The sequence below is a fragment of the Pocillopora damicornis genome, chromosome 11 (genome assembly GCF_964200805.1).
Source record: "Pocillopora damicornis chromosome 11, jaPocDami1.2, whole genome shotgun sequence".
Classification (NCBI taxonomy): domain Eukaryota; kingdom Metazoa; phylum Cnidaria; class Anthozoa; order Scleractinia; family Pocilloporidae; genus Pocillopora; species Pocillopora damicornis.
Genome location: NC_142680.1, coordinates 9,774,527 through 9,798,228, shown reverse-complemented (window position 1 = coordinate 9,798,228; position 23,702 = coordinate 9,774,527). Strand labels below are relative to the sequence as shown.

General features: G+C 37.7%; 4 protein-coding genes and 1 pseudogene across 5 annotated transcripts in view; 3 read left to right on the top strand and 2 right to left on the bottom strand.

Moving 5' to 3' along the window:
* Positions 1-3,763, top strand: part of LOC113679747 (neo-calmodulin) — an 8,538-nt gene extending 4,775 nt beyond the window's left edge. Inside the window, exons 4-5 of the mRNA XM_027196725.2 lie at positions 2,212-2,454; positions 2,863-3,763. Coding sequence (XP_027052526.2) covers positions 2,212-2,454; positions 2,863-2,900 — 281 coding nt within the window. The 3' untranslated portion in view covers positions 2,901-3,763. The remainder of the gene's footprint in view (positions 1-2,211; positions 2,455-2,862) is intronic.
* On the bottom strand, positions 3,488-14,402 carry LOC113679648 (cytochrome P450 4B1). The gene is made up of 14 exons (XM_089188048.1): positions 14,100-14,402; positions 12,971-13,160; positions 11,304-11,431; positions 10,285-10,403; positions 10,049-10,111; positions 9,271-9,403; positions 8,844-8,909; positions 8,269-8,356; positions 7,148-7,250; positions 6,223-6,353; positions 5,576-5,640; positions 5,154-5,236; positions 4,204-4,269; positions 3,488-3,911 (listed from the first exon to the last, which is right to left on the bottom strand). The coding sequence occupies exons 1-14, from the start codon at positions 14,262-14,264 to the stop codon at positions 3,791-3,793; spliced, it is 1,521 nt and encodes a 506-aa protein (XP_089044174.1). The 5' UTR covers positions 14,265-14,402; the 3' UTR covers positions 3,488-3,790.
* Positions 13,898-16,216, top strand: LOC149037389 (retinol dehydrogenase 13 pseudogene; annotated as a pseudogene). The gene has a single exon (XR_016181265.1). The product of XR_016181265.1 is annotated as a retinol dehydrogenase 13 pseudogene (transcript).
* A 700-nt stretch (positions 16,217-16,916) lies between these two features.
* LOC149037388 (protein FAM32A-like) lies at positions 16,917-21,545 on the top strand. The gene is made up of 4 exons (XM_089188051.1): positions 16,917-18,689; positions 18,855-19,011; positions 19,388-19,441; positions 20,226-21,545. The coding sequence occupies exons 1-4, from the start codon at positions 18,616-18,618 to the stop codon at positions 20,292-20,294; spliced, it is 354 nt and encodes a 117-aa protein (XP_089044177.1). The 5' UTR covers positions 16,917-18,615; the 3' UTR covers positions 20,295-21,545.
* Positions 20,860-23,683, bottom strand: LOC113666752 (uncharacterized). Its single transcript, XM_089188049.1, has 2 exons — positions 22,956-23,683; positions 20,860-21,996 (listed from the first exon to the last, which is right to left on the bottom strand). Exons 1-2 carry the CDS (start codon positions 23,374-23,376, stop codon positions 21,584-21,586), a joined length of 834 nt encoding a protein of 277 aa, XP_089044175.1. The 5' UTR covers positions 23,377-23,683; the 3' UTR covers positions 20,860-21,583.
* Positions 23,684-23,702: the final 19 nt, after the last annotated feature.

Genomic DNA, 23,702 nt, shown 5'->3' with positions numbered 1-23,702 from the left:
ATGCGAAACCGTGTCATCCTACAAGCTAGGAAATATTCCAACTTTAATGAAGCATGTATTGAAAAATTCAGGGATAATTGTATTAATAGAAAATCTATGTGAGAATACACGATCTTACCTCACAAAGCACTGACAGTTTGTTCAATATTTTACAGATCAACGGTAATGAAAACTGACTGAAATGGATTTCATTAACTCTACTTAGAAATTTTGCACTGGTTTGCTTTATTGCCGTTCGGCCAAAATATTTCGCCACTTCTTTGTGTCGTTAGCTTTAAATAAAAATTGATATGTAGAAATCAGGTCGAAAAAGACAGGTAAGTCTTTAACGAAATTGTGCTGCTGCGGGGGTTTACAAAAAATTTGATTTCATCAACCTACCGTAAAGAGTTTCTAAAGTTGACGTTACGAGCGTTAGCCCTTAATCTTCAGAGCAAAAAAGGCTTTTGAGCAAAAATGCACTTTATGTACTTGCACAAGTAAATATTTTATTTTGTTAATCTTATCTTTGGAAGAGATCTCGATACGATACCCTCTTTAATTACATCCATGTGATACTTTCGTTTAACGTTCTGTAATTGATTCATAATTATAATAACTGTGAATCCTGCAATTTATTCGAATGCAGTACGACTCAACACAACGGCATGGTCTCAGGTGCAAACTTCCGAGATTGAGAACGTATCTTACATGATATTGGAGGAAAATAAAAAAAATTTTACTTTTTTCCATAAACGACAAACGCAAGATAACAATGGACTCATTAAGTATGGATGCGTTTCGGTTGAGTAAAGAAACCAGGGATACAAAATTTCAAAATCGCCTCGACGAAATTTTTAAAGATAAGTCATTTGCTAAATGGTCATGAACCATGAACTATGTTTAATTTTTCATCTTTAATATAATTTTATCTCATTGCTAAATACATCTTTATTACTTTTGTTTTTTCGTTATGTAAGAGCAAGCTTACTCGATACGATTGCCTCTTGCGCTCTGATTACGTAATGAAGCCATTTTCTGGGGAACATAAAATTTGTAAACGTGTAGTAGAGCTACACTGAAGACAGACAGGCAAAATAAAACTTTTAGTCTCAATGAAAATTGAACGCTGAAAAGCGCTGTTTCTTTATATAATAGAGAGTTTAAGATGTTACTACAGCGCCGTGTGGGAAAAAGTTGTCAAAAAGCGATGTTTCTTTTCCCCTATGAATTTCACTAGTAGCTCACATCTACCGTTTCCAACGGTGCGACAACTACCCTTCGGCATAGCACGTCAGCGTAGCGTTGAGTTTAAAATAAAAGGGTGAGAAAATTGCTGTCGAGGTTTACTCGCTTAGAGGGCGTAAAAGTTGGTGATTTCACGTTTTTGTTTTGTTTGGGACGCCGAAGAAAAATGAAGAAGTTTTAAAACATGAGATCTTCTGTGCCATCAATGACTTGGTTTTCTTAAAGTCCCTATTTCTAAGAACTTGACACTAGTTATTGACAAGTCAAGTGACGCGTTGTTGAAATTCTTACGTAAAAGGATGACTGGGGGCGTACAATATTTGTACAAGTGTGTTACGCCTACGGGAAATAACCTGCTACGAGCATAAAACGAGTGGGATTTGATCAAACTAAGCCATAACGCGAGAAAACTTGTAAATCTAAGCCGCAGAGCGGTCTTATATGGTTTGAAGGCATTTCAAAAGATTGACAGTAAGTTACATTCATTTCTGACATTGGAAACATATGTTTAATGCATTTTGCGGCAGCAACTCAAAAAGTTAGGAGGAAAAAAACTGAAAAGGAAACAACCTTTTTTTCATCTCTTTACTTTAACAAAACTTTGTAGGCGTCAAATGTTGCTAGAAAAAAGGATTTGAAGGAATATGCAAGAATAGGTAGAAAAAATTAATCTACCCCATATTGTCTTCATTCCATGAAGTTAAATGAGCAAAATGGTGTCATCCATTTTTTCACAGCATAAATTGAAAGAGAAAACTCTTGAATATTTCAGAAATTTCGTAGAAAATAAATTTATGGATGGGTAAGGAAATTCTTGCTACTACCACATGAAAGTGAACCATTTTCTTTTACTGAAGGAAATGTGCATAAAATTGAAACACGAAAATACTGACCTCGTCAAACGGAATGTGCGAGGGTTGGCTGACAAAATTCATGTTTCAACCGAACAGAAATATTAACGACTTCTGTATTCTTCTAATAAAGGAAACGGTGTGATCGACTTTCCAGAGTTTGTAAAATTGATGGAAGATCAAAAGAAACCCGACGAGCGAGAGGCGGACATGATGATAGCGTTTCGAGTTTTCGACGCCGACAATAAGGGATACATTGAATCAGCGGAGTTACGCTATATATTATTAAATATGGACAAAAGAATCCCAAGAGAGGAACTTCATGAGATGATTGTCAATGCCAAACTGGATGAAGACAAAAGAGTAACATACCAAGGTGAGTTGAGAGTGGATTTATGTCCATAGTTTGCGACTTGATTAAAAAATAACAGTTGGCTGGCTGGCTGGTTGCCAGCCTGACGCCTGACGAGGTGACCGATAAAGTTACTCATTCTCTGTTCGAATGGCCCTCTTCTTTACAAGCTGACTGACTGACCGATGAACTGATTCACTTACTGAGTGACCGATAACCAGTACGACGTACTTTCCTTGTGAATAATTGGCTTGTAAAACAATGCTACATTGAATTATCACCAACCTAGGAGGCTTTGATTGTTAAACGGATTCCTCTTGTCAATATTGAAGAAATGCATAGGGAACGTTATAGGAAGTATGCATACTGATTAATGGTGTAAAGGGTTAATGGAGAGAGTTAATCAGAAAACACTTACATTACTTTCTACAGAATTCCTTGCCCTTCTTGAACCACATGGTGAGACATAAAATCACGCCTGTGACGCTGAACATACAAACGACAACATCATAGTGTGTCTGCTGAAAGTATACCTTGAGCGACCACAGCAACTGGAACTAGGCTACCCAACGTCATTCAGCAGAGACTAATTCATTAAGTAAACTTCGTTTGGGGAAAGCATTCATATTTTCATATTTTATAAAATGTATATGTCCTAACAAAGTCCAAACCAATTTTGTTGCTGTCACCATGACCTTTCAACTTTTAAAGATGCGGGTTTTATTTGCTCGCATTTTGAGATTCGAAAGGGAAAAATAGGAAGAGATCAACGAACGTAGCCTGGGAGGTCTCCGCCTTAATATAACGTCACAGTGACCAAGTTACTGAGTTATAATCGAAATGGCGGCAAAATAGGCGACTTCTTAGAACAATTGAAAAGAATCTTCTAAAGGTGACGTAACTCTTTCGTGCACCTCTTCACCAAGAAAGTAGTAAATTTTTATATATTCTCATTAACAGCGAAGATAAAACTTAAGCATACTCTTTCTTAAAAAAGAGAAAGGTATAAAAAATTAAATTTATGCTATTGGTTTGCCTTGACAGAAGTGTTTTCAAATTAATCAGAAAAAAATTTTTATTAAGAGGATCACGCTTAAGTCATATATTTCTACGAAGTTCACCATAAAAAAACGTATTTCACTCTTCCTTACCTGGTTCGTCCGAATGACAATTATCTTCCTTCTAATTCGGACAGAAAACTAGATAAACAGAGACAGTAAAGGAACTACAGGAAATACAATTTGGATGACTTGTTTCAGGTTGAACAAACTTTCAAAAATATGCTTTTGGTTTTGCTTTGAAAGAAGTGTATTAAAATCATTTAGAAATGTTATCAAGTCTGGTCAACATTTTCTCTTTATCATGAGTTACTTCTTGGTGAAATGTTCACAACGATGCCATTTTTTGCTCGCAGGATCAAGTGAGGCTGAAGATCTTTGTAGTCTTGTATGATGTTCTGCGGGGTAACACTAAGTTCAAACCTGTATTAAGAAAAAAATAATAATATGAACCAAAAAAAAAATGCAACAATTTGTGACTGCAACTGTTCGCATCCCATACACTCAAATGCACGTCGAGGCGCGCTAACGTACGGGCACACAGGTCGTTCGCACACGCATGACGAAAAGTATATGATCACATTACGAGCAGGTCTATAATTACATCTGATTAGCTACCAGGACGCCACGAGTGCGTCTGTTCGCAAATCGCAAAGCATGGTAGACTAAATCCAAATCATATCATTATTAGTCAGTATTATGTGAGCTCACTTACTTTCGTAGGATCATTGCTACTGAAGTTTTCAGCTCAGCCAGAGCAAAACTTTGTCCAATGCAGTTCCTGTAGAAACAATACGGATGGATGCCAGAAGTATGTCACATGTGAACATGTCACAGTGAAAAACTGTTACGAGCTTTGTGGTGAAGCAGCATTTCCATTTAGCCCTTTACATCCTAACATGAGTATTCATATTGTGCATGCTGTTCTCTATTTATTTTTTTATAATACTATAACAAGAGCTCGTTTACTTGGCAATCATTTCTTTTACTCTTGTGACCTAATGCGATTAATATCTGATTCATTAGTGATCCTGTCTGGAGAAATTAGCTGCAAGTCACTCTAAAGGGGTCAAAGGGTTATGAGGCAATTGTTTCCACCCAACTTGATTAGCCAACCTAGTATTTGGGTAGATTCAATCTTTTATTTTTACTCTTTGTCTCTGTCATTTTTGTTGTGGCTTAACCTTATCCCACCTATTTTGTTTCTTAATTCTTGCATCGACTCTGATTTTAGTTTTAATTTTGTCATGAACAGTTACTTTGACTTTCCTAAATATCAGGTACTGTCGAAGAATTCGTCTTACAAGGCGAAGTCACGCCAAAATGCTTAAAGGCAAGATGCTAAAACAATCATTTTGCCCCAAATAAATTCATGAATTAACCACCAAACATGACCATCATTATACATTATGACTTACTAGGAAAAATCTGATGGGTGGAGAGCATGCAATCTATAAGAAATTACTGGATTAAGTTGACTGTAATATCATGAATTATCAAAACCGTTATTTTATATTATCAAACCGCGTATCTGTGTTTTGTGCCTTAGCCTTCAGCTTCGGCAAATAACTTAGATTTCGGTTTGATAATTCATGATATCATACTCAACTTCATCCAATTGTTCTTTATTATCAGAACAAACTATAAAACAATTCAAATGGTTACCTCGGCCCAGCAGAGAAAGGAACGTGCGCATAGGGTGACATCTTTTCTATGTTTTCAGTTGTGAAACGAAGAGGGTCAAATTTCTGAAAAAAAAAAATTTAAAAGAAATAATTAAGTAATACAATTAAAAAACCTTTCTAGACATTGATTTAGTGTGACAATTTTCTTAACTAAACAAATTCAGTTAACCATAGGCAATACGTGCATAGGAAAATGCTAGACTGTTATCAAGATCAGGAACACATTTCGATTGTACAGTGACTTGGATCTGGATCTACAACGGAATTAAAAAGAAACAGAATGGTACTTCCCAAGTGCGAAGCGAAGGTCTAGAGAAAGAGACTTCTGTTCCAGTCTAAAACAAATCATTCAAGCGAACGCTCTGTCTTAGCTTAGAGAGAAAGCATGATAATTCAAACTACCTCGGGATCTGACCATACGTGCGGATTACGATGCAAGGCAAATATGTGAGTAGCAACCCATGTTCCTGAAAAAACAAAAACAAAAACAAAAACAAAAACAAACAAAAAAGCGAGCAAAAAGACAAATTAAACAAAAAGCGGGACTCGGAGAGAGGTTACGATAAACTGCCTACAAAAGAAAAGCTTTAACTTTCCTTCCACTTTGTATCTCTTTACCAAACCAAAATCACAGTCTTACGTGAGATTGATTTTATTTTGTAACCTGGTTAGCTCCACGAGACAAACTTGTTACGACTGGTCAGTAAAGGACTATTGTGTTTATATGATAAACAAAAAAAGCCATGGTTGATCATAAATATGGAACTTCTCTTTCAGTGTTCAACTCGACATATCACTTGTTCGCTGCGCTCACTCGTGAGCAATCGAGTTGAACAAGCCTTTAGCGAGTGGTGTCATTGCTATTCTTACCACGTGCGACTTGCACAATCTTGAACTGGACAGAAATATGACTGAATGAAATCAGTTTGTTTCATGCAATGGAAAGGAGAAAAAGTTGAGGAAAGTTAAAAATGCAAAGACCCTCCTACTCGACCTGGTTAAATGTTGCTGTTTAGGTGATTTTCATTAAAATCGAAAATACAACATACCCTCAGGAAGTAGTTTTCCTTCAATCTCATACGGTTTGTCCAACAAGCGACTTATCCTCGGCACTGGAGGGTAGATTCTGTTGCTTTCTTTGATACACAAGTGAACGTAATTTAATTTATTGAGATCGCTCCTAAAAGACACAAGTATGAAAATTAAAGTAAAGAATTAGGATTCAAATCGAACATGGCGTGGTTTTGCTATATCCTCAACCCTCAGATTACATGTAATTTGGGATAGCTCTACTCAACTTCTCCCTTTCGTCTTCTTCGCAAATGTTTCTGGTATCGTTTCTACTGATCTGTACTGTTGACAGACCACTGCGGAACACTAACGCTAACACATCTGCAGACCTTGAAATCCCTGTCAATTAGAGCGCTTTTCGATTGAGTGTCGTAATCACATTGGCCAATCAAAAGAAAAGGAAAAACCTTAAAGAGCCAAAGAGAACTGAAATACAATACAACCAAACTAGCTAAAGCGCAAGAAAATACGGGTGACCAAGTCGTAGTTGGTAATAGTTTCTTATCTGATTGGTTCAGAGAGTGCCGCGATTTTTCCAGACCAATCAGAGAGTGAAGTAAAGATAAAACAAACCAATCCTAGATTACTTTCGACACTGATGAAAATTGTTCTTACTAAGCGACCACAAATCAAAGATCCTTCATGAATCTCTATGTCTGCTAACATGCATACCCGAGCCCACGAACGAGCGAATTAACCGCACTACCAACCAATCAGAACGTATCTAATCAGTGGGGAAAGACAGAGCGCGTTTCACCCGCACGCAAGTGATATAAAGAGACACGCTGACGAGAAATTCTGCGCGCGAAGCACGAAGGAAGCTATCACTGCGCGTCCTTTCTGAGGCCCAGGGATCTCTCTCCTCGCTCTACAATGCATGTTCGAGCAACTTGAAATAATCACCATTCAAACTCCTCTTTACTGCCAAGCACTGCATCTATCTCTTCTCGACATTTTTCTTGGTGTTCAGGGAATCTTGCTAAATTGTATAATGTCCACGACATAGCTAGAAAGGAGGATTAACAAACAGTTTGAAACGCGTGACCAATCATTACCTATAACGGGTGGGGGAAGGAGATGGAGAATGTTGGGGGATCACATGTTTTTTCAGGGGTATAAAGGAAGAAGTATAGAAAAATTTACTGCTACTTTATTGCCGATAATGGGAGGGGGGGATGGAGGAATAATAAAAAAATTACAGAGTCTACTGTGGGGGGATAGGGTAAATTTTATAATAACACAACCAAAGTCCTCCACCAAACTCCCAACCCCCTTCACCACCTTGAAGGTGACAAATAATGGACGGCCTCTAAAGGCGACCTTTTTACACAAGTCACTGATGGGAAAGCAATGTGCAATATCATTTACAAATTTACCTTGTTATCTCTTCATTTACTTATTAATTTTTTTTTTTTTTATGAGGGGTCGTACAGGATTAAAGACTATACAAAATAGAGAGGCTGATCCTGACTCGTTCACAAATAATTTGCGCCACTTCGTTAATCAATCATATTTCAAAAGTGAAGCCAGCTGTGACTTTGCTAGACGATGTGACTACTATACAATACCATAAAGAGGGTAAGTTTCTAAAGAAACTATGGTGCTGCGTCGGTGGGGAAGTATAACAAGATAATTTTGGTTTTATCAACTGAGTTGATAAAGTAAATTTGCCACCGTAAAGAGTTTCAAAACTGATCATGATGTTACGAGCGTTGGCCCTTCGTCAGAGCGAATGAACAAAAGGCTAACGCTCGAAAAGTAAGCTTTCAAACTCTGAACGGTGGCTAATTTACGTTAACAACTGACTTACTATACAATACAGTTTCTTTCGGGGAAAAAAATTCCCATTGTATTTCAAGGACGCCAGAATTCCTTTTTGCTTCGCCTTGTTGATCTCAAATGCGGCTACCCAGCAGCAAGGACCAATTACCCACTGATCCTATCTCGGTCAAATATTTTTTTTCCAGAACTGGTTATTACATTTCTGGTGATTATAAACAACTTGTTTCGATATCACTACTTACCACTCGCAGTGGTATCGTGTCCCGCAAACATGAAAGTCATAACTTCTGAAGTTATTTCTTCCTCAGTCAAAGCGTTTCCCTTTTCGTCCTGAAATAGGGAAGAGAAATTATTTTATAGCATACTTTGCATAGTATGCGTGGTGTGATTGATAACTCCCTTTTCAAGCCAAAGTCTTATACATACTATGTCTGGCAAGCTTCTTGCATATGGCTTAGATAAGCCGTGCCGAAGTCGTTGGTTTAGTAAATCGACATGCAGGTGTTTCATCTGGTCGTCATGCAAGTCTATCAGGAACATTAGATATTTGCGCTGCACAACACACAGGAGTAACGAGAAAATCAAGGCATGATCTTATAGGATTATTTTTGTTTAATTAACTCAGACTTCCTAGCCTGATCCATAACTAAATTCTCTTTGCAATTTTTAGACAAATTGGAGTCTTCAGGTAAACATCATGTAGATCAGTCCTTGTTTATACAAAAAACCAAGTTCTCAAAACGAGCAGAAAGAGGTATGTTATATGATCTTAAAGAGTTTAAGCTTCAGATCTTATAGAACTTAAGTACAACATTACCCTTGCTGCCAAAAGGATATCCAGAAAGTCCAAGTATCGCTTTTCCTTCAATTTCTCTTGCTCAACCTTAAAAGATAAGGAAATAGATTGTGCCTGATTTGTCCAACTTTAAACAATTATGTATTAGTCAAATGACAAAAAATGAAAACGTAACATACCAATGATTTTCAAAAGACGTGTTTGAATTATTTTTTATATTCCAGCGGCCAAAACTTAGACCTTACTCCCAAGATCTCAATAGTAATTCTCCTTACTGTCTGCCATACAAATCCTATAATGTCAGTTTAGAGAATTTGGTCTTAGATCAACTAATAATCCCCTGATTGATATTTGTATTTATTCTCATCACTTGTCTGGTTGGTATTGCATTGATATTGTAAGGAGAAATTCTGTCTTGGTCACTCATGGACAAATATGATATACTCACACTATCTTGAAGAGCAGCTCTTCTTTCTCTAATGACCTCCTTTGCCTTGGCCTGGGTAACCGTGCATACTTCAGAGTAACGTTTTGCACCAGCTGTCATTTTATAAATTATGTCTGAATGTAATAAAGGATTCCTACAGAAGTAAAAGTAATGATAAATCATCACCCTGCTAAATGTAGTGCAGGGTCAAGAAGAAGGGTAAATAGGAAAGCTGTTTGCAGAAAGAAGCTGTGGTGCTGCGTTGGTGGGGGAGAACCACTTAATACTAAAGGCCACCAGTGCTGAGGCTGTGACACAGGTTTTACTTTGCAACCAAACTGGTTTCACTTTCTAATAATTAAAATAAATTTATTATGCCTTTGAGGGCACTGATATGAAGGGCTAAAGTCACTGCACTGGGCATTGATTGCTGCACTGAATTTTCCCTATCAATATCCTGCTAGTTTGTGGCCTCCCACTAATTTAACCCCTTTGTAACAAAACACTCAGATTTATGATAATTACCAATACAAGATCCATTAACTTTTGAATTTCCCTTATGTTTCTAGCCCTTCATAAAGTTCTCACTTTCGGCCCTTCCCTCCCCTTTCTTATAATTTCCTGAGCTTCCCCCCCCAACCCCCTCCACCATACATATTACTCGATAAAACTATCTTATACTCCCCCCCCCCACCTCCCTTATTGTCGTTAACATCCAACCCTCATATCACACCAATACATCAAACTACTCTACAAAGTTGACCAATCAAATTTTGGGCAAAGGTAATCATCTGCTTACATCATCCTGTTGAGAACCTCGTCAGATGCATCATATACTGCTCTGATATAGGGATTAGCTTTTCTGTGAAGAAATGAAAGACCTCAGATTATTGTCATTAATAGCCTCCTTATTAATCTATAATCCACCAACCAAGCTCAAATTTTCCTTTTTCTTAGTTTCTAAATTCCTCAAATAGGACACTTTTCACTTGGTGATGAAGGGTAACAAAACAATTCATTTATTTGTAGACTTACTCTTGAGTCTGACAGTCAGTTTCATAACTAAGGGCACATTTCAGAATGGAATCCAGTGTCATGAGGCTTAAGTGGCGAAATAATTCAACTTCATCACTCTCCTGTGACATCCACTTTTCCTAGAGGACAACAATACATGGAGTGATTGTTTGTCAAAAACTTTGCCCAAAATGGGCAGATCAGCAGCCATGCCTTTGCACAATTAAGCACATCCTGGAAATTGCAACTTTCAGTAGCATGGAGGTAACTAGGTATGTATATAATGATATTATTTGTAACAAAGTATGTTAACTTAAAAGTATCAATAATATGATAACTACTAGAGTCCACACTGAAAGTCAAGATACAGCCTGGAACAGCTGTTTTGATGTGTTAGGTATCTTGTGTTGAAACAGTAAGCTAACAATTTTGGGCATCCAGTGTGAATAAAATAGTCTATAAAATGCATGAGCTATGTATCCAATATCTAAACCTCAGATAAAACTAAAATACAACCTATTATTAGATAATGAGCTGAATGATACATCATCAGCCTTCAGATTGGCTCCTATAATTACGTATGGTTATGTTGGAGGAGAGAAAAAATAAGTGACATAACCATTAACACCATTTTGCTTTTTTATCTAATCATACAAAGCAAATCAACTCCATCTAACTATGGATTTGCTAAGTAATAGATAACAAAAAACATGTTCTTATCACATCTGACACAGATGGAATCCAATTGAAACAACAAGGAGTCTTATTATAGCTCACTTCCATTTTTTTAAGATATCAGAACAATGAAAGCTTGCAAATAATTGCAGACACATGTACAGTTATTTTATGATAATAGATGATAAGTTAGTTCAATCAACATACACTTGTTGTGTTATGAGGGGTAAATTGAATTAAGACATTCATTTAGAAGGTGGGGGTAATTGAATTCCCAGTATTCCCAAGAGAACCACATGTTTGATGCACTAAATGCAAAAAATTTACCTAGCCTACCAAATGGACTCGCAGATTTTCGTACTTACCAAAAGAATGTTTGTAGAATCCTGAAAAATTTGAACATATGATCGGAGTATCTCAAAGTGAAAAGCTGGAGTGAGGAGTCGTCTCACTCTAAACCACTTGTTGCCATTTGCAGCAATCAGTCCATCCCCTTAGGTGACAAAGATCAAATAACAAGAGATAAAGTAACATTTCATGCTACCACAGCATTATCAAAATGGAAGACCCACAAATTAAGGCAAGGAAGTATTAGTGCATACTAATAATGAGTGCTTAAATCATGTGGCAAGATGGTCCTGAGGTAAATCCCAGCATTCTGATTGGTTTTTACTTGGTCACTTTTTTTCTTATTAAAAGACCATTTCCATGGAAACAGTCATAAGTCATGTATTGTTGGTTGTGAAAGCTGGGAAATTCAAAATAAACAAGTTTGGTCTGAGTGTCACATAATAAACTACTTAGTTTAACTTCACTAGCTTGAGCCACACAGGGGGATATTGGCTCTGTAGGTAGTGTGTGTACTAACTGTGTGCTCAATCTGTTCTACTACAACCTCAGGTCAATATTCCTTAGCACAGTCCTCGCACTCCATCAGTTAGGAGTTAAAGGTCGTTCAATCATTTGAGGATTGTAATGCATAGCTGCTACATTTACAGTGGCAGCAATAGAGTACTTTTCCTAGTTTGGATTTATATGCATGCTAATAAAGTCACTACTAGCAGTTTTCTTTGATTTACACTTGTACAATGGTCTGAACATGTCCTCAAGATATCATTTACATGTGAGCAACCTTAAACCATTAGACCACATAGTTCACACTTGTGTAAAGAGAAAGCTTTGTGAATAGAGGAAGGCATTGATTAAAAAAAAATAAAGGAAGAAATGAAAACTGATCCACATTTATTAGTCAGAACACTGTATTTTAGACTTGAATACAGTCAAATCTGCAAGTGTTCAAACACTCTTGTAAACAGACAGTTCAACTTCTCAACAGTTTTTTCAATTCCCCTTTTTGCCTCTCAGTCAAACTCTGATTTTCCACATTCCCATAAGCAGATGTACACTCTCTAATAAGTGGAAGTGGACACTTTTGAAAGTAAAAAATTGGATTTTCTTTTGTTTATGCTCTCTCCTCAGCAGACACTACATGCATAAAAATTGACTCTTGACAACAGAGTTTGTCTTTAATATGCAAATCTACAAAAACATGACCTTTGACTGGGCAACATAAAAAAGGGATCGGTTTTGTCAAGTTTCCATTTGTCCACAAGAAAGCTTGCTGTTTGTTCATTTGACATTAATGAGAGTCCACCATAACACACATTTATTAATTCTTCCAAAAGCAGACATGACCAACCTATTTTTCTTTGGCATTCACTTATGGGAATAATTTTTGTAGACAGGCACTGCCCCAGTAAAAGGCACTTCCCTAATTCCTAGATTCTCCACTTGCAAAAGAGTTGACTGTATTGTGAAACCAATGGTGAGTTTAAGTATCACAATGACTGCTAATCAGAACAAGAAGTAGATAGCTTTCATCTAACTGGTCAAGAAAGTGCCCCATGTTTTTCTGACTAATCATAGTCACCATTGCTTTATGGAGCAAAACCAGAGTAAATTCTTAGATCTCTCTCAGCACTCCAACATTAATGTTCTTGTTATTTACTATCAAAAGTTGGTGTATACTCACCAAACAATGGCTTAATAAACTCGTATGTTTGTGCTTTTGGAGCATTACTAGTCTGAATAACCCTGATTGTATCTGGATGACACAATACCAGTCCTGTCATAAAAGGACCCCTCCGCATAACATAGCATGTTTTGAACTCAGTTGCACATCTTACATGGAATTGAAGAGCTGTACCATCATGATTTTTGACCTTAAAAAAAAGAGAATCATTTAGCTTTGGTCACTCCTGTGAGTGAAACTTAACCCTTTACAACCTAAAATCAGTATGCATATTCTCCATACTGCTCTTCATACATTTCCTAAGGTGCTGAAAAGGAGAATTTGATTACCAATCAAAAGCTTCTTTCGTAGATGATCATTTCCAATTATTCTCATGGCCTCAATGTGTTCTTTGGGGGAATTGGGAATCATACATAGGCCCGCGTATATATGGAAGTTTTTGTAATTATGATTCAAAGCATTTTCCATCTTAAGAGTCAGCGCCAACGCACTCTACGATTGTTATTCGAAGATTGTCGATTCATTAATTTGCATTCATTAATGAGGTCGGATTTTCTTCCCAGAAAAGGGCTATTGTGTTTATATATATCATCTCACTCGTTCACTACGCTCACTCGTGAGCTATCGAGTTAAACACTCGAAGGTTAATTCCATATCTACGCGCGCCCATGTATTATTCCCTATTTATTATTTTTTGTAACTTGTTAGTTCATTTTGTAAAGTTCTTTGAGTCTTTTGCTGAGGGAATATAAAATAATTAGCATGCTATCGCATTTCATTTCGTGAAATGGTTGATTATACATGGGACCAGGGAGAGTAAGATTTCAGGGGGAGGTAGAAGTTTCGTTCGATTCTCGTATTTCGTGTACGTGACATGTCGTTTCGCCTTATTTTAGACATTTATGCCTTGTTTTAGATGGTTTTAAATAGTTTGCAAGTGGTTGTAGATGTTTTTGAGGTGGTTGTAGGTGGTTGTTGAAATTTTTGAGGTGGTTGTAGATGGTTGTAGGTGGTTGTAGGTGGTTTTAGGTGGTTTTAGGTAGTTTTAGGTCGTTCCCTGTTTTAGTACTTACCTACGTCCCGTACTCGCTTTCATGATAATTGGTATCCTAGTTCTTTTAAAACTTACATTATGGAGATGTCCTGTAAACCAGTGACTTGGAGCTGAGGGAAACAAATTGGTCAGTCGCCTCACTTTACGGATTTTTTTTATCAGGCCGATAATCAGCTTACAAATGAAGATTGTTGCAGTCGCGGATGCAAAGAGAATCCAGTGGTCAGAAATGAAACTCATGGCGAAATCATGAACGTTAACGACCCGATCAACTCACTGTGCACTGTAACTGGGTCATTCGGTTGATTTAAATACAGACGTTCTTTGTGATGCTCGAGTACTGCAATCACTTCTAAGAAAGGAAAAATTTTTATCGTTGGGGAGAGGAGTGGGGATTATTTTCGCTGAATGTTTCACAGCTCAGCAAAAAGTAATTATCTCATTTGCTCTCTGTTTTATTTGGTGATAAGTTCTTGCTTTTACTTCTATGTTTCCTTTTTAGTTTGAAAGGCTGAGGGAAAATTTCTTTATCATAAAGTTTTTGTGTTCTGCATTTTTTCTTTTTTTTTTTTTCGCCCAGCAACCGCGTGACAAACGCAGATTGTCACACAATAAAGTTTCTTGCTTGATAACTATCCTTTGAAACACTGTTTGTGATTTAGTGTTGAGACTATAGTTAAGATATCTAGATGCTGCAGTTACTAATGTAAGAAAAAATACATAAATAAACACCGATAAAACACAAAGCCATGGTTAGATCACCCGTCTTCGTCGCGTGGTGCAGGGTCTCATAACGTGACATTTTTACCCCAAAGGATCTTGGGTACTAACTTGTTTATTTCGCTTTGCTGACTCACTAAACCAAAATTAACACAGTGAAGTATGGCGGTTCCAGTAGCAGTTGGCGTTGGGACTCTCGCAGTGCTTTATGCTGGAAGAAGATTCTTCCAAGGACCCAGGTGTACCAGCACTAAAAGCTTAAAGGGCAAAACCGTTGTTATCACCGGTGCAAATACTGGCATCGGAAAAGAGACAGCGGTGGATTTAGCCTCGCGAGGTGCAAGAGTAATCATCGGTTGCAGGAACATGGAGAAAGCCAAAGAAGCTCTCAAGGAGATACAAGAGCGAAGTGGTAGTACTTTTGTCTTCCTGGAGAAGCTGGACTTGTCGTCCTTGGAGTCAGTCCGCACTTTTGCAGACAAAATCCTGAACAGCGAGCCACGCTTGGATATCCTGATCAATAATGCAGGAGTAATGGCCTGTGATTATCAGAAGACCAAAGAAGGATTTGAAATGCAGTTTGGAGTCAACCACCTGGGTCATTTTCTGCTAACGATGCTGCTTTTGGATCTGATAAAACGTTCAGCACCAAGTCGCATCATAAACGTGTCGTCCTCAGCGCACGCTATGGGCTCTCAGAAGATCAACTTTGATGACATCCACTATGAGAAGAGCTACAGTGCTTGGCCGGCCTATTTTAACAGCAAGCTATCCAACGTGCTTTTCACACGAGAGCTTAGCAAACGCCTGGAGGGTACCCATGTTACAGTTAATGCCCTTCACCCAGGGGCAGTCAGTACAGATCTGCAACGGCATTCCATTTTGTCCAGTGTTGTTGTAGCCCCACTTCGCTGGTACACCTTCAAGAGCGCTGAGATGGGAGCTCAGACTACAATCTACTGTGCAGTCTCCGAAGAGATGGAAGGTGTCAGTGGCAAATATCTGGCAGATTGTGCAGTCAAGGAGCCTTGCAAAGGTGCCAAAGATGATGATGCAGCAAAGAAGTTGTGGGATCTTAGTGTGAGGTTGGTCAAACTAGACAAATGAACATCAACATTTTGCCCATGAGTTATCTACGTTGCAAGTGTCAAATACAGAGATGTTCTTACCTTTACAATGTTTACTGAGTTTAATCATAGTATGCACAAAGTTTAGAACTGTTTTGAGGAAGTATTTGAGTTTGAGAACTTCTTTAAGTAAGTGCTTTTCTTCGTTATTTTACGTTTAACTCAATATCGCATACAGGTCTACAAAAGTGAAATACTGCACTGTCACGCGTGTGATATAGGGTTTCAAAGTTAGTTGCTGAATAATAACTATTAATAGTCAGTGTTGTACGACTCTAAAGTAGCAAAATGTGTTCAAATGTTTTGTTAGCTTTCTTTCAACTAGCATTAAAACGGTGATGGTAATTTTTTTAGTTTGCTTTTTATAAGTTATTGATATAGTCCTCCACAGCCCCCATTCAACTTGTTTATCCTTAACTTTGCCTCTGCCAGTTTCACCCTCATTAAAGATGAGTAAAAGAAGTGGTACATTAAAAAGATGATGGGATCAGACAGAGAAAAATGGGCTCATAAGAGTTTTAACCCTTTAACTTCCAAGATCTCATTAGTAATTCTCCTTACTATCTGTCAAATGATTCTTGTTATGTTTGGAGAATTTGGTTTTGGATCAATTATTAATCCCACAATTGATATTTTTTGTTACTCTCATCACTTTTCTACATGATATGGTATAGATATAGTAAGGAGAAATTCTGTCTTGGTCCCTCACAGGAGTTAAAGGAGTCCTTCATTTCACTCCTTCCAACTGATACACTTCTCCCAAACCTCTTTTCTGGTTTGTCCCCACCAAAAAAGAGTGGAACAGGCTACCGCCACCAATCACTTTGGGTGATGAACCAAAATAACAACTGCATAGGGGACTGGGCTTCCAATAGTCCTAGCATGAGGGGACACAAGGGGCCTCAACTGTAAGTACTTTTTAGAAATGCTAGGATATTATCCTAGCATTCCTAACATTCTGAGCTGTGCTAGAGTGTCGAAATCCATGCATATGTCAGAGAAATGTCACTAGACCTAAAGTATGCCAGATGAGGGCGAATAATCGTGTGGATATACTTCTCTTTATAATCTACAATGTAATGCAAAGGAACCAGCCAGGGAATAAAGGCACTATTGATTGCATCTGAAACAAAAGCATTAGCTGATGACATTTTGATATCAGGCATTAATTCATTTATCTTCTCATATTTATTTGCCCTCATTTGGCATACTTTAGGTTTAGTGACATTTCTGCTTGTGCCCCCTCGTGTGGGATTGGCTAGAAGTAACGGTTATGACCAGCTTGCGGTAAACAGGGCAATCCTTACAGGGGCTACAAGAGGGGTGGCACAACATGAAAATGGTGAGGAAACATCTACAAACTCAGAAACTTACCAAACCCCCAGAAACTACTAACACTCCTGCTCACGGCTGAATCACACAATATGCAAAGCTTACAAAGATCTGCTTGTCATTTTTAACCCCAAAGGCACATACATGCTCAATACTGTTCACACTTGGAAACTGGAGACCACATTTGCTTCAGCCTAGCCTTACAAATATTTTATTGTTACTGTAGCTTGCACATTTGTGTTATTGCATTCAATGTTGCAAGTGTGATTCATATCCGTATTACTGCACACACTAATGACACATGGGTAAGCACTAAAGCAGAGAAGAGTGAATTTCTATTAAAACTGCTGGACTTAAATGTTAGCAGAACATTTTTTTCACACATCAGGAGTGTACCAGTATTCATTAAGGTATATAAAATGCTTTGGAAGTTTGGAGAGCACTTGAGAACTGGGAGTTGAAACATGCACACAGAGGAACTGCCTTCCTGAGCAATCCTTGCCAAATGTTTAATTGCTGATCCTCAAATTCTTAAGTGTGCTTTGTATCGTGATAAATGCCCATTAGCACATGGGCCAATTCTTAATGAGCTCCATTCATCCTAAAAGTTAGAGATAGGTGATTTTCCCAAAACCATCATTGTAAACAGTCAAAGGACTTCCACATGATTCAGTGCAAGAGTAACTGTCACTGGTCTGACTGGTAAGACATTTTTTTGTCGTTTGTTTTGTTTTTTCCTTTTTTAAGTCTAGTGGAGTTGTTACGTGACATGCAGTTGCTGCATCATTTTAAAACTTAGAAACTATATGCCCTGTGTTAATAAGAGAGGGCTTCATTTGCTAGCATTGTAGAGTTCAAAATAAGAAGAACCTAGTAGAACGCTCTTTCAGTTTTTATCCCAGTGTTTGAATTATTTAGCCAAAACGAAAAAAAAAAAATATACGCATGAGTTGAAGTCATTCCTGTCGGCGGTGAAATGCTGGAGTGGCTCCAGTCTCTGGTCTTCCGCCTAAACTGCCTGAATGAGTTTTGTCAGCGGATGACTTTTCCATTGCCGGAATATCGCTGAACCACCTCGCTGAACAAGAAAGACTCTGCCTTTTCTTCGTAATGTAAGTAGCCATTTTTTGTTGACACGTCGATGTTTTCACTCGTATTGATATTTCATTGTTCCGCTTCGAGACACATGAATAAACAATACTCATGACTCATTAAGTTTTACCATTTTTATCATCCAATCACAGATTGGAGCCCTTCCTGTATTTAGTCGCTTATTGTGAACGGAAGTGCCATTTTGAACTCAAAGTTGCTTGGCGTGACGTAACTTGGAGTTACGTGACCAATATGCGTGACCTTGTGCCGTTAGTCGCTCCCAGAAATCAACACTTGCTTGGTATCGAACAAATTTCAAAATGGCAGACGCTTATGAAGGAGTCAGTCGTGGTACTTTGAAGCTAAAAGGAGTTACAGATGGAGGCGTTAAGAAGTAAAAATTTCATTCATTTTACATTTTTAGTCATAGAATTTTAGATTTCTTCGATTTCCTCAAGAAATTGTCCTTTTACAAAGGAAGATTTCGCTTCTCAGCTTTGATAGTTTCTTCGAACCGTCAAGTTTAGCTGTTTCCATGCTTCCCCTTTGTTCCATTTAGAAAGAAAAAGAAGAACAAGGCAAAGAAGGCACTTGAAGATATATCTCAGAGTACCTCTAAAGGAAAAATTGATCGAAGTGAAGAGGATCACGAAGAGGAAACGGTGGATACACGGACACCAGCCGAAATGGCTTATGATAAAATCAAAGAGAAAAGAGTGAGTGTTTTATCACTTTCTTTCAGGCCCGTGCGGAAGGGATCCTGTCGTTTTGATCCATGCTCACTCGCACTGTAGTAAGATAAGCAGGAAGTATCGGCAAGGTTGTTTGGTTTTTGTAAACTGAGTCGACATTGTAAATTGGTCCCCGTGGAGAGTTCTGAATTGTAAAGCTGATATTTACTGTTAGGAGAATTAGACGCTGATCACTCTCGGGTTTGAGGGGTTGAACAAATCAGTTAGAGTAACACAGAGTAGAAATCTCTAGTTATCAGTTATCGTTTCAAATTTAATTTACTTTTTATCATTTTCACAGGTCAATATAATTTCAAAATTAACCGATTTGTTTTTTTTGTTGTTGTTTTTCTTCACTTAGGCAGCAGAGAGGATTTTGAAGAAGGCAGAGAAAACCCACAAACAAAGAGTTGAGGTATGTACATTCAAACATATACTCCAAAATGTATTAAGGATATGTCCAGAAAACTTATAATTTTTATCTCCATTATGGTTGATGAATTGATAACCAGCTGAATATTACACACACATTTTGATTGTTTTTACTTATGATCTATTGGAGGACAGATGCATTTTTCATGTAAAGCAAATAAACTCTATGTTTCTGAGGGTCAGTACAGAAACAGATTACAGAAGACATCAAAACATCAGTGACATACATGTACTTGGCTGTGCCTCGTGTGCCAAATGTGTTCTTACCAGATTTTGACAATGCAACATGGAATGTGTCTGTAGAATAGTGATTATGAAAATCTACCAACTTGATGCAGTTTCAAGATTCTGAAAAATAAACTAACCACAGAACTATTGTCTTCAAATTGGCCAATAATTAATCTATGGATATCACCATTTGAAAATCAACAAAATGCCCTCTAAAGCTGCTGTTAAGAAATATTTTATCACAGTCTTTTGAATTGAATCTGTGTTGCTCAAGAAAAAGTCCCACTATGATCACGGCTGTGTTTATTTTATCATTATTAATTTTTTTTTATCATAATTCATTTTTTTTAAATATATCTGTCAACTCACCCATTTCAAGTTTACATGCACTGTTGATAATAAACAAATCAGCCTCTGTGAGAGATTTTGATAAGGAGGCAAACCAGAAGTACCTTAAAATGTGGAGCATTGATCCTTGATGAGTATTAATTATTTTGGACATGAGGGCTTTAATGTTATTGTTTTGTTTTGTTTTTCAGAAATTTAATGATTATCTTGATGGTCTCTCAGAACATTATGACATACCAAAAGTCAGCTGGACTAAATGATCTTCCCATCATTTTGATTACATTAATCAGTCGCTCACTGGAGAGAAAGCAAACAAACTGTTCCTTTTCACAGTGGATTTTGCAAGGAAAAACATACTGTACATAAGATTTATCATTAAAGTGATATACCACTAATAGTCCTGAATTGCAAGGGTCTCACCAGAGAGCATTAGGTAACATTAGAACAGATGTTTTGCAACATCACAGTGATTGATTCATTTCAGTAGAAGTGGGTAAAGAGAGGGGGACCCCTTCCAGCCCACTTGCCTACTGCCGTCCCCATGAATAGTAAGAAAGGATGCTCTCCTACCCCTACTCTGCTATAGAAACCTAAAGAAGACAGCAAGTAGTTGAGACTCACTTGCTTTTAGTAAATATGCACACACTTTAGGCTTTGAATTAATCAACAACTGCACATGTGCTTGTAAAATCCCATTTTTACTCTGACAGTTGTATCGCCTTTGATAACTTGGTAACTTTGATAACACAAGAAGGCCAAACTAAATGAGGAAAGTAAGTGTACAATCACACTTAAACTGATTTTAATCAAAGATAACTCAAACACATATAACTATTTATTTATTTACACACAAAATATTCTTATACTTCATTTAGCTTACACAAACTCAGTATTGTTACAACAGTGTTTCAGGTGGCATCTCCTGTGTAACCAAACATGCTCACAGAATACCTTTGCTTTGCATCCTTTACAGCTGTTCTTTGGGTTTTCTTTCGAAGTGTTCAGTTACTCCTGATAGAGCAGCTGTACAAAGGACTAGCATTTGCATGGTTAAATGTCATTCTGTTAATGAATTATAGATGTTTTGACTTAATGTTTCCAAATAATATTGGAATGTTAGGATGGAGGAAATCCTGATGTGAACAGAGCACAGCTGTAGAGAGGGGGTGGGGTAAATTTATTTTGAACCTTTTTGCTTTCCCAAGGTTTTCATTCTTACAACAACCTCAATAGAAAACTGTCTCATTTGTCCCAGACTTCTTGGTCTTGCCAATTCAAAATGATGGCTACAACACTATATCAGAATATTTAGCACCTGCTTGCTGGAAAGTATACCTGCTATGAATAATGAAAGGGTTTGAGCTAACATGAAACTATCAAAACTAAAATGCTGCTTACTTTGCTCAAATTTGATAACTGAATAAAGCTGTATGTTTTCTTAAGTCTTTATCAAAATTGTTTGTAATTAAAAAAGAACATGATAATAATTAGAAAAAAATACATTGACAAAAGAATTGCAATGAGTTTTTTGTAACAAGTATATTGTAGTTTAAGGTCTGTATTGTTTTAAAGTCAGCTCTTCCAACATGTCATTAATAGATACCTCCACTTTCATCTGAGTAACAAGATTTCTAAGTCTACCCAGAACACCACTTGGAGGCTCACAGCGCTCAAATTTGACATTTCTGCCAAACCTTGCCTGACAAACAGCTCTTAAATCAGAACAGGTATTATCAGCTAAACCGAATGAGACAGCATCCTTGCCAGTGAAAAAATCACCACTAAATACAGTTTTATGTTTAACATCAAGTGATGGTCGCCTTTCCTTCACCAATTCAATGAAGTTCCCATGAATCTGCTTTAGCACATTTGTTACATAATCGACATCATCTTGCTTGAGAGGGCTGAACGGATCCAATCGAACCTTGTGCTCACCTGAAGTGAAAATGCGCGACTCCATACCTAGATAATGAAGAAACAAAGAAAGAGAACAGTCACAACCATCCTCTGTACCTTCAGGTTAATTAGATATGTACCTGTAGTAGCCCTTAACCCTTTTACTACCAATATCTCATTGGTAACTCTCCTTACTGTCTGCCATACAGTTCTTGTGCTGTTAGTTTGGAGAATTTGGTTTTGGATCCATGTATAATCCCCTAATTGATATTTTTCTTCACTCTCATCACTTGTCTGCTTGATATTATACTGATATTGTGGGGAGAAATTCTGCCTTGGTCACTCATGGGAGTGAAAGGGTTAAGAGGAACCAGCATTTAATTTCTTCTTACAATTATAGCACTAGATTATTCATTATGATCATGAGAATAAATTGAAGAAGATGATTGCCACACTGTAACTTTGACTGTTTAAATAATTCCCCTTGTGAACACCAAAGGAAGTGTATAGAGAAGAGTATGGAGAAAATTTTCAATGATGTTAGGGTGTTAAGGTAAAAATATTTGCCTTGTGTTAAATTCTCCATATGGTCACAACAAAAAAATTGAGCATTTTTGGGGAAGATTCTACAATGTAATCAACTGTTTTATCAGGATTTTAAGTAGTGCTTTCTGTGAAGGAAACACAAGGGGGGGACTGACACTAGCATGAAGGCAGAATTATGAGGAACTTTAATAAGGGAAAAAGACAGGTGAATTCTGAGGGAAAGGAACTCCCCCCCCCCCCCAAACCTGTCAACCTTTGATCTAAAAAAAGCATCCCATGCTGCACAGAGGGTTGCAATTTTGTAGAAATAAGGAGGGGTAAGTATGTGAATAGCAAATAATCCGGGGGGACCCATTAAAAAGGGGATATGTGATTCAGGTGCTTTATTTGAATACCCCATCACAAAGAAAGAATCAACCGCTTCAACTCCTCAATTCCTCGCAGAATGAAAATATTTGACTTGTGATTTATCTACCAACCTAGTTTCTTTATAGTTTCCTGGAAGCCAAACCCTTGAGACAGAGCACCAATGCTGCCAATAATCGTGTTTGGCTCCACGAAGATTTCATCACCCGCCAATGCCAAAATGTACCCCCCGGAGGCGGCCAAGTCTTCCGCAAATGAAAGCACGGGGATTTTGGTTGCTTTAGACAAAGCCCGTATTCGATTAAAAATTAAGTTTGATTGAACAGGGGATCCTCCTCCGCTGTTTATCTCCAAGCATACAGCTCTTGGCCTAACTTTCTTGGTGGCGAACGCTTTGTCCAGGTGCTTCTCAACTTTGCGTAAATTCAAAGAACCTGGCCCTCGTCGAGTCTGAGAAACGATTGTGCCTTCCAGACGAACGATCCGAACAACATTCTTCGGAGAAGGACGGACTAAATTTCGAATGATGTTCATGATCGCGGTTTGCTAATTCCTATGCAACAGTGGTTGAGTATGACAATAACCCGCACAATCTCCTGGCAGCATGGGCGCTAAATAATAACCTTTGGGAGAATGGAATCGCGATTTTAACTGCGCATGACTGAATTTTTGGAAATGCCTTCCGGTTGACTCCCGAGCAATAACAACATGAACACCTTATTCGTTAAACAGCCAGAATTCGACTCGCAGAAGGAGACATTACAGTTTAACCTTCACCTAGTCTGTCTCAATCTCGAGCCCAGGGTCATTCTGGCTTCTTGTCAGTTGTATGGTTGCCAAATAACTATTATTTAAGCGAC

Coding starts and splice junctions, on each gene's coding strand:
- LOC113679648 (XM_089188048.1), bottom strand. CDS start 14,264: ATGAGTTTCATTTCTGACCACTGGATTCTCTTTGCATCCGCGACTGCA. Junction 5,641..6,222: donor AGGAAAACTACTTCCTGAGG/GTATGTTGTATT, acceptor TTGTTTTTTCAG/GAACATGGGTTGCTACTCAC. Junction 4,270..5,153: donor CCTTTCTCTGCTGGGCCGAG/GTAACCATTTGA, acceptor TTGTTTCTACAG/GAACTGCATTGGACAAAGTT.
- LOC149037388 (XM_089188051.1), top strand. CDS start 18,616: ATGGCAGACGCTTATGAAGGAGTCAGTCGTGGTACTTTGAAGCTAAAA. Junction 18,690..18,854: donor ACAGATGGAGGCGTTAAGAA/GTAAAAATTTCA, acceptor TGTTCCATTTAG/AAAGAAAAAGAAGAACAAGG. Junction 19,442..20,225: donor CCCACAAACAAAGAGTTGAG/GTATGTACATTC, acceptor TTTGTTTTTCAG/AAATTTAATGATTATCTTGA.
- LOC113666752 (XM_089188049.1), bottom strand. CDS start 23,376: ATGAACATCATTCGAAATTTAGTCCGTCCTTCTCCGAAGAATGTTGTT. Junction 21,997..22,955: donor GGAAACTATAAAGAAACTAG/GTTGGTAGATAA, acceptor TTCATTATCTAG/GTATGGAGTCGCGCATTTTC.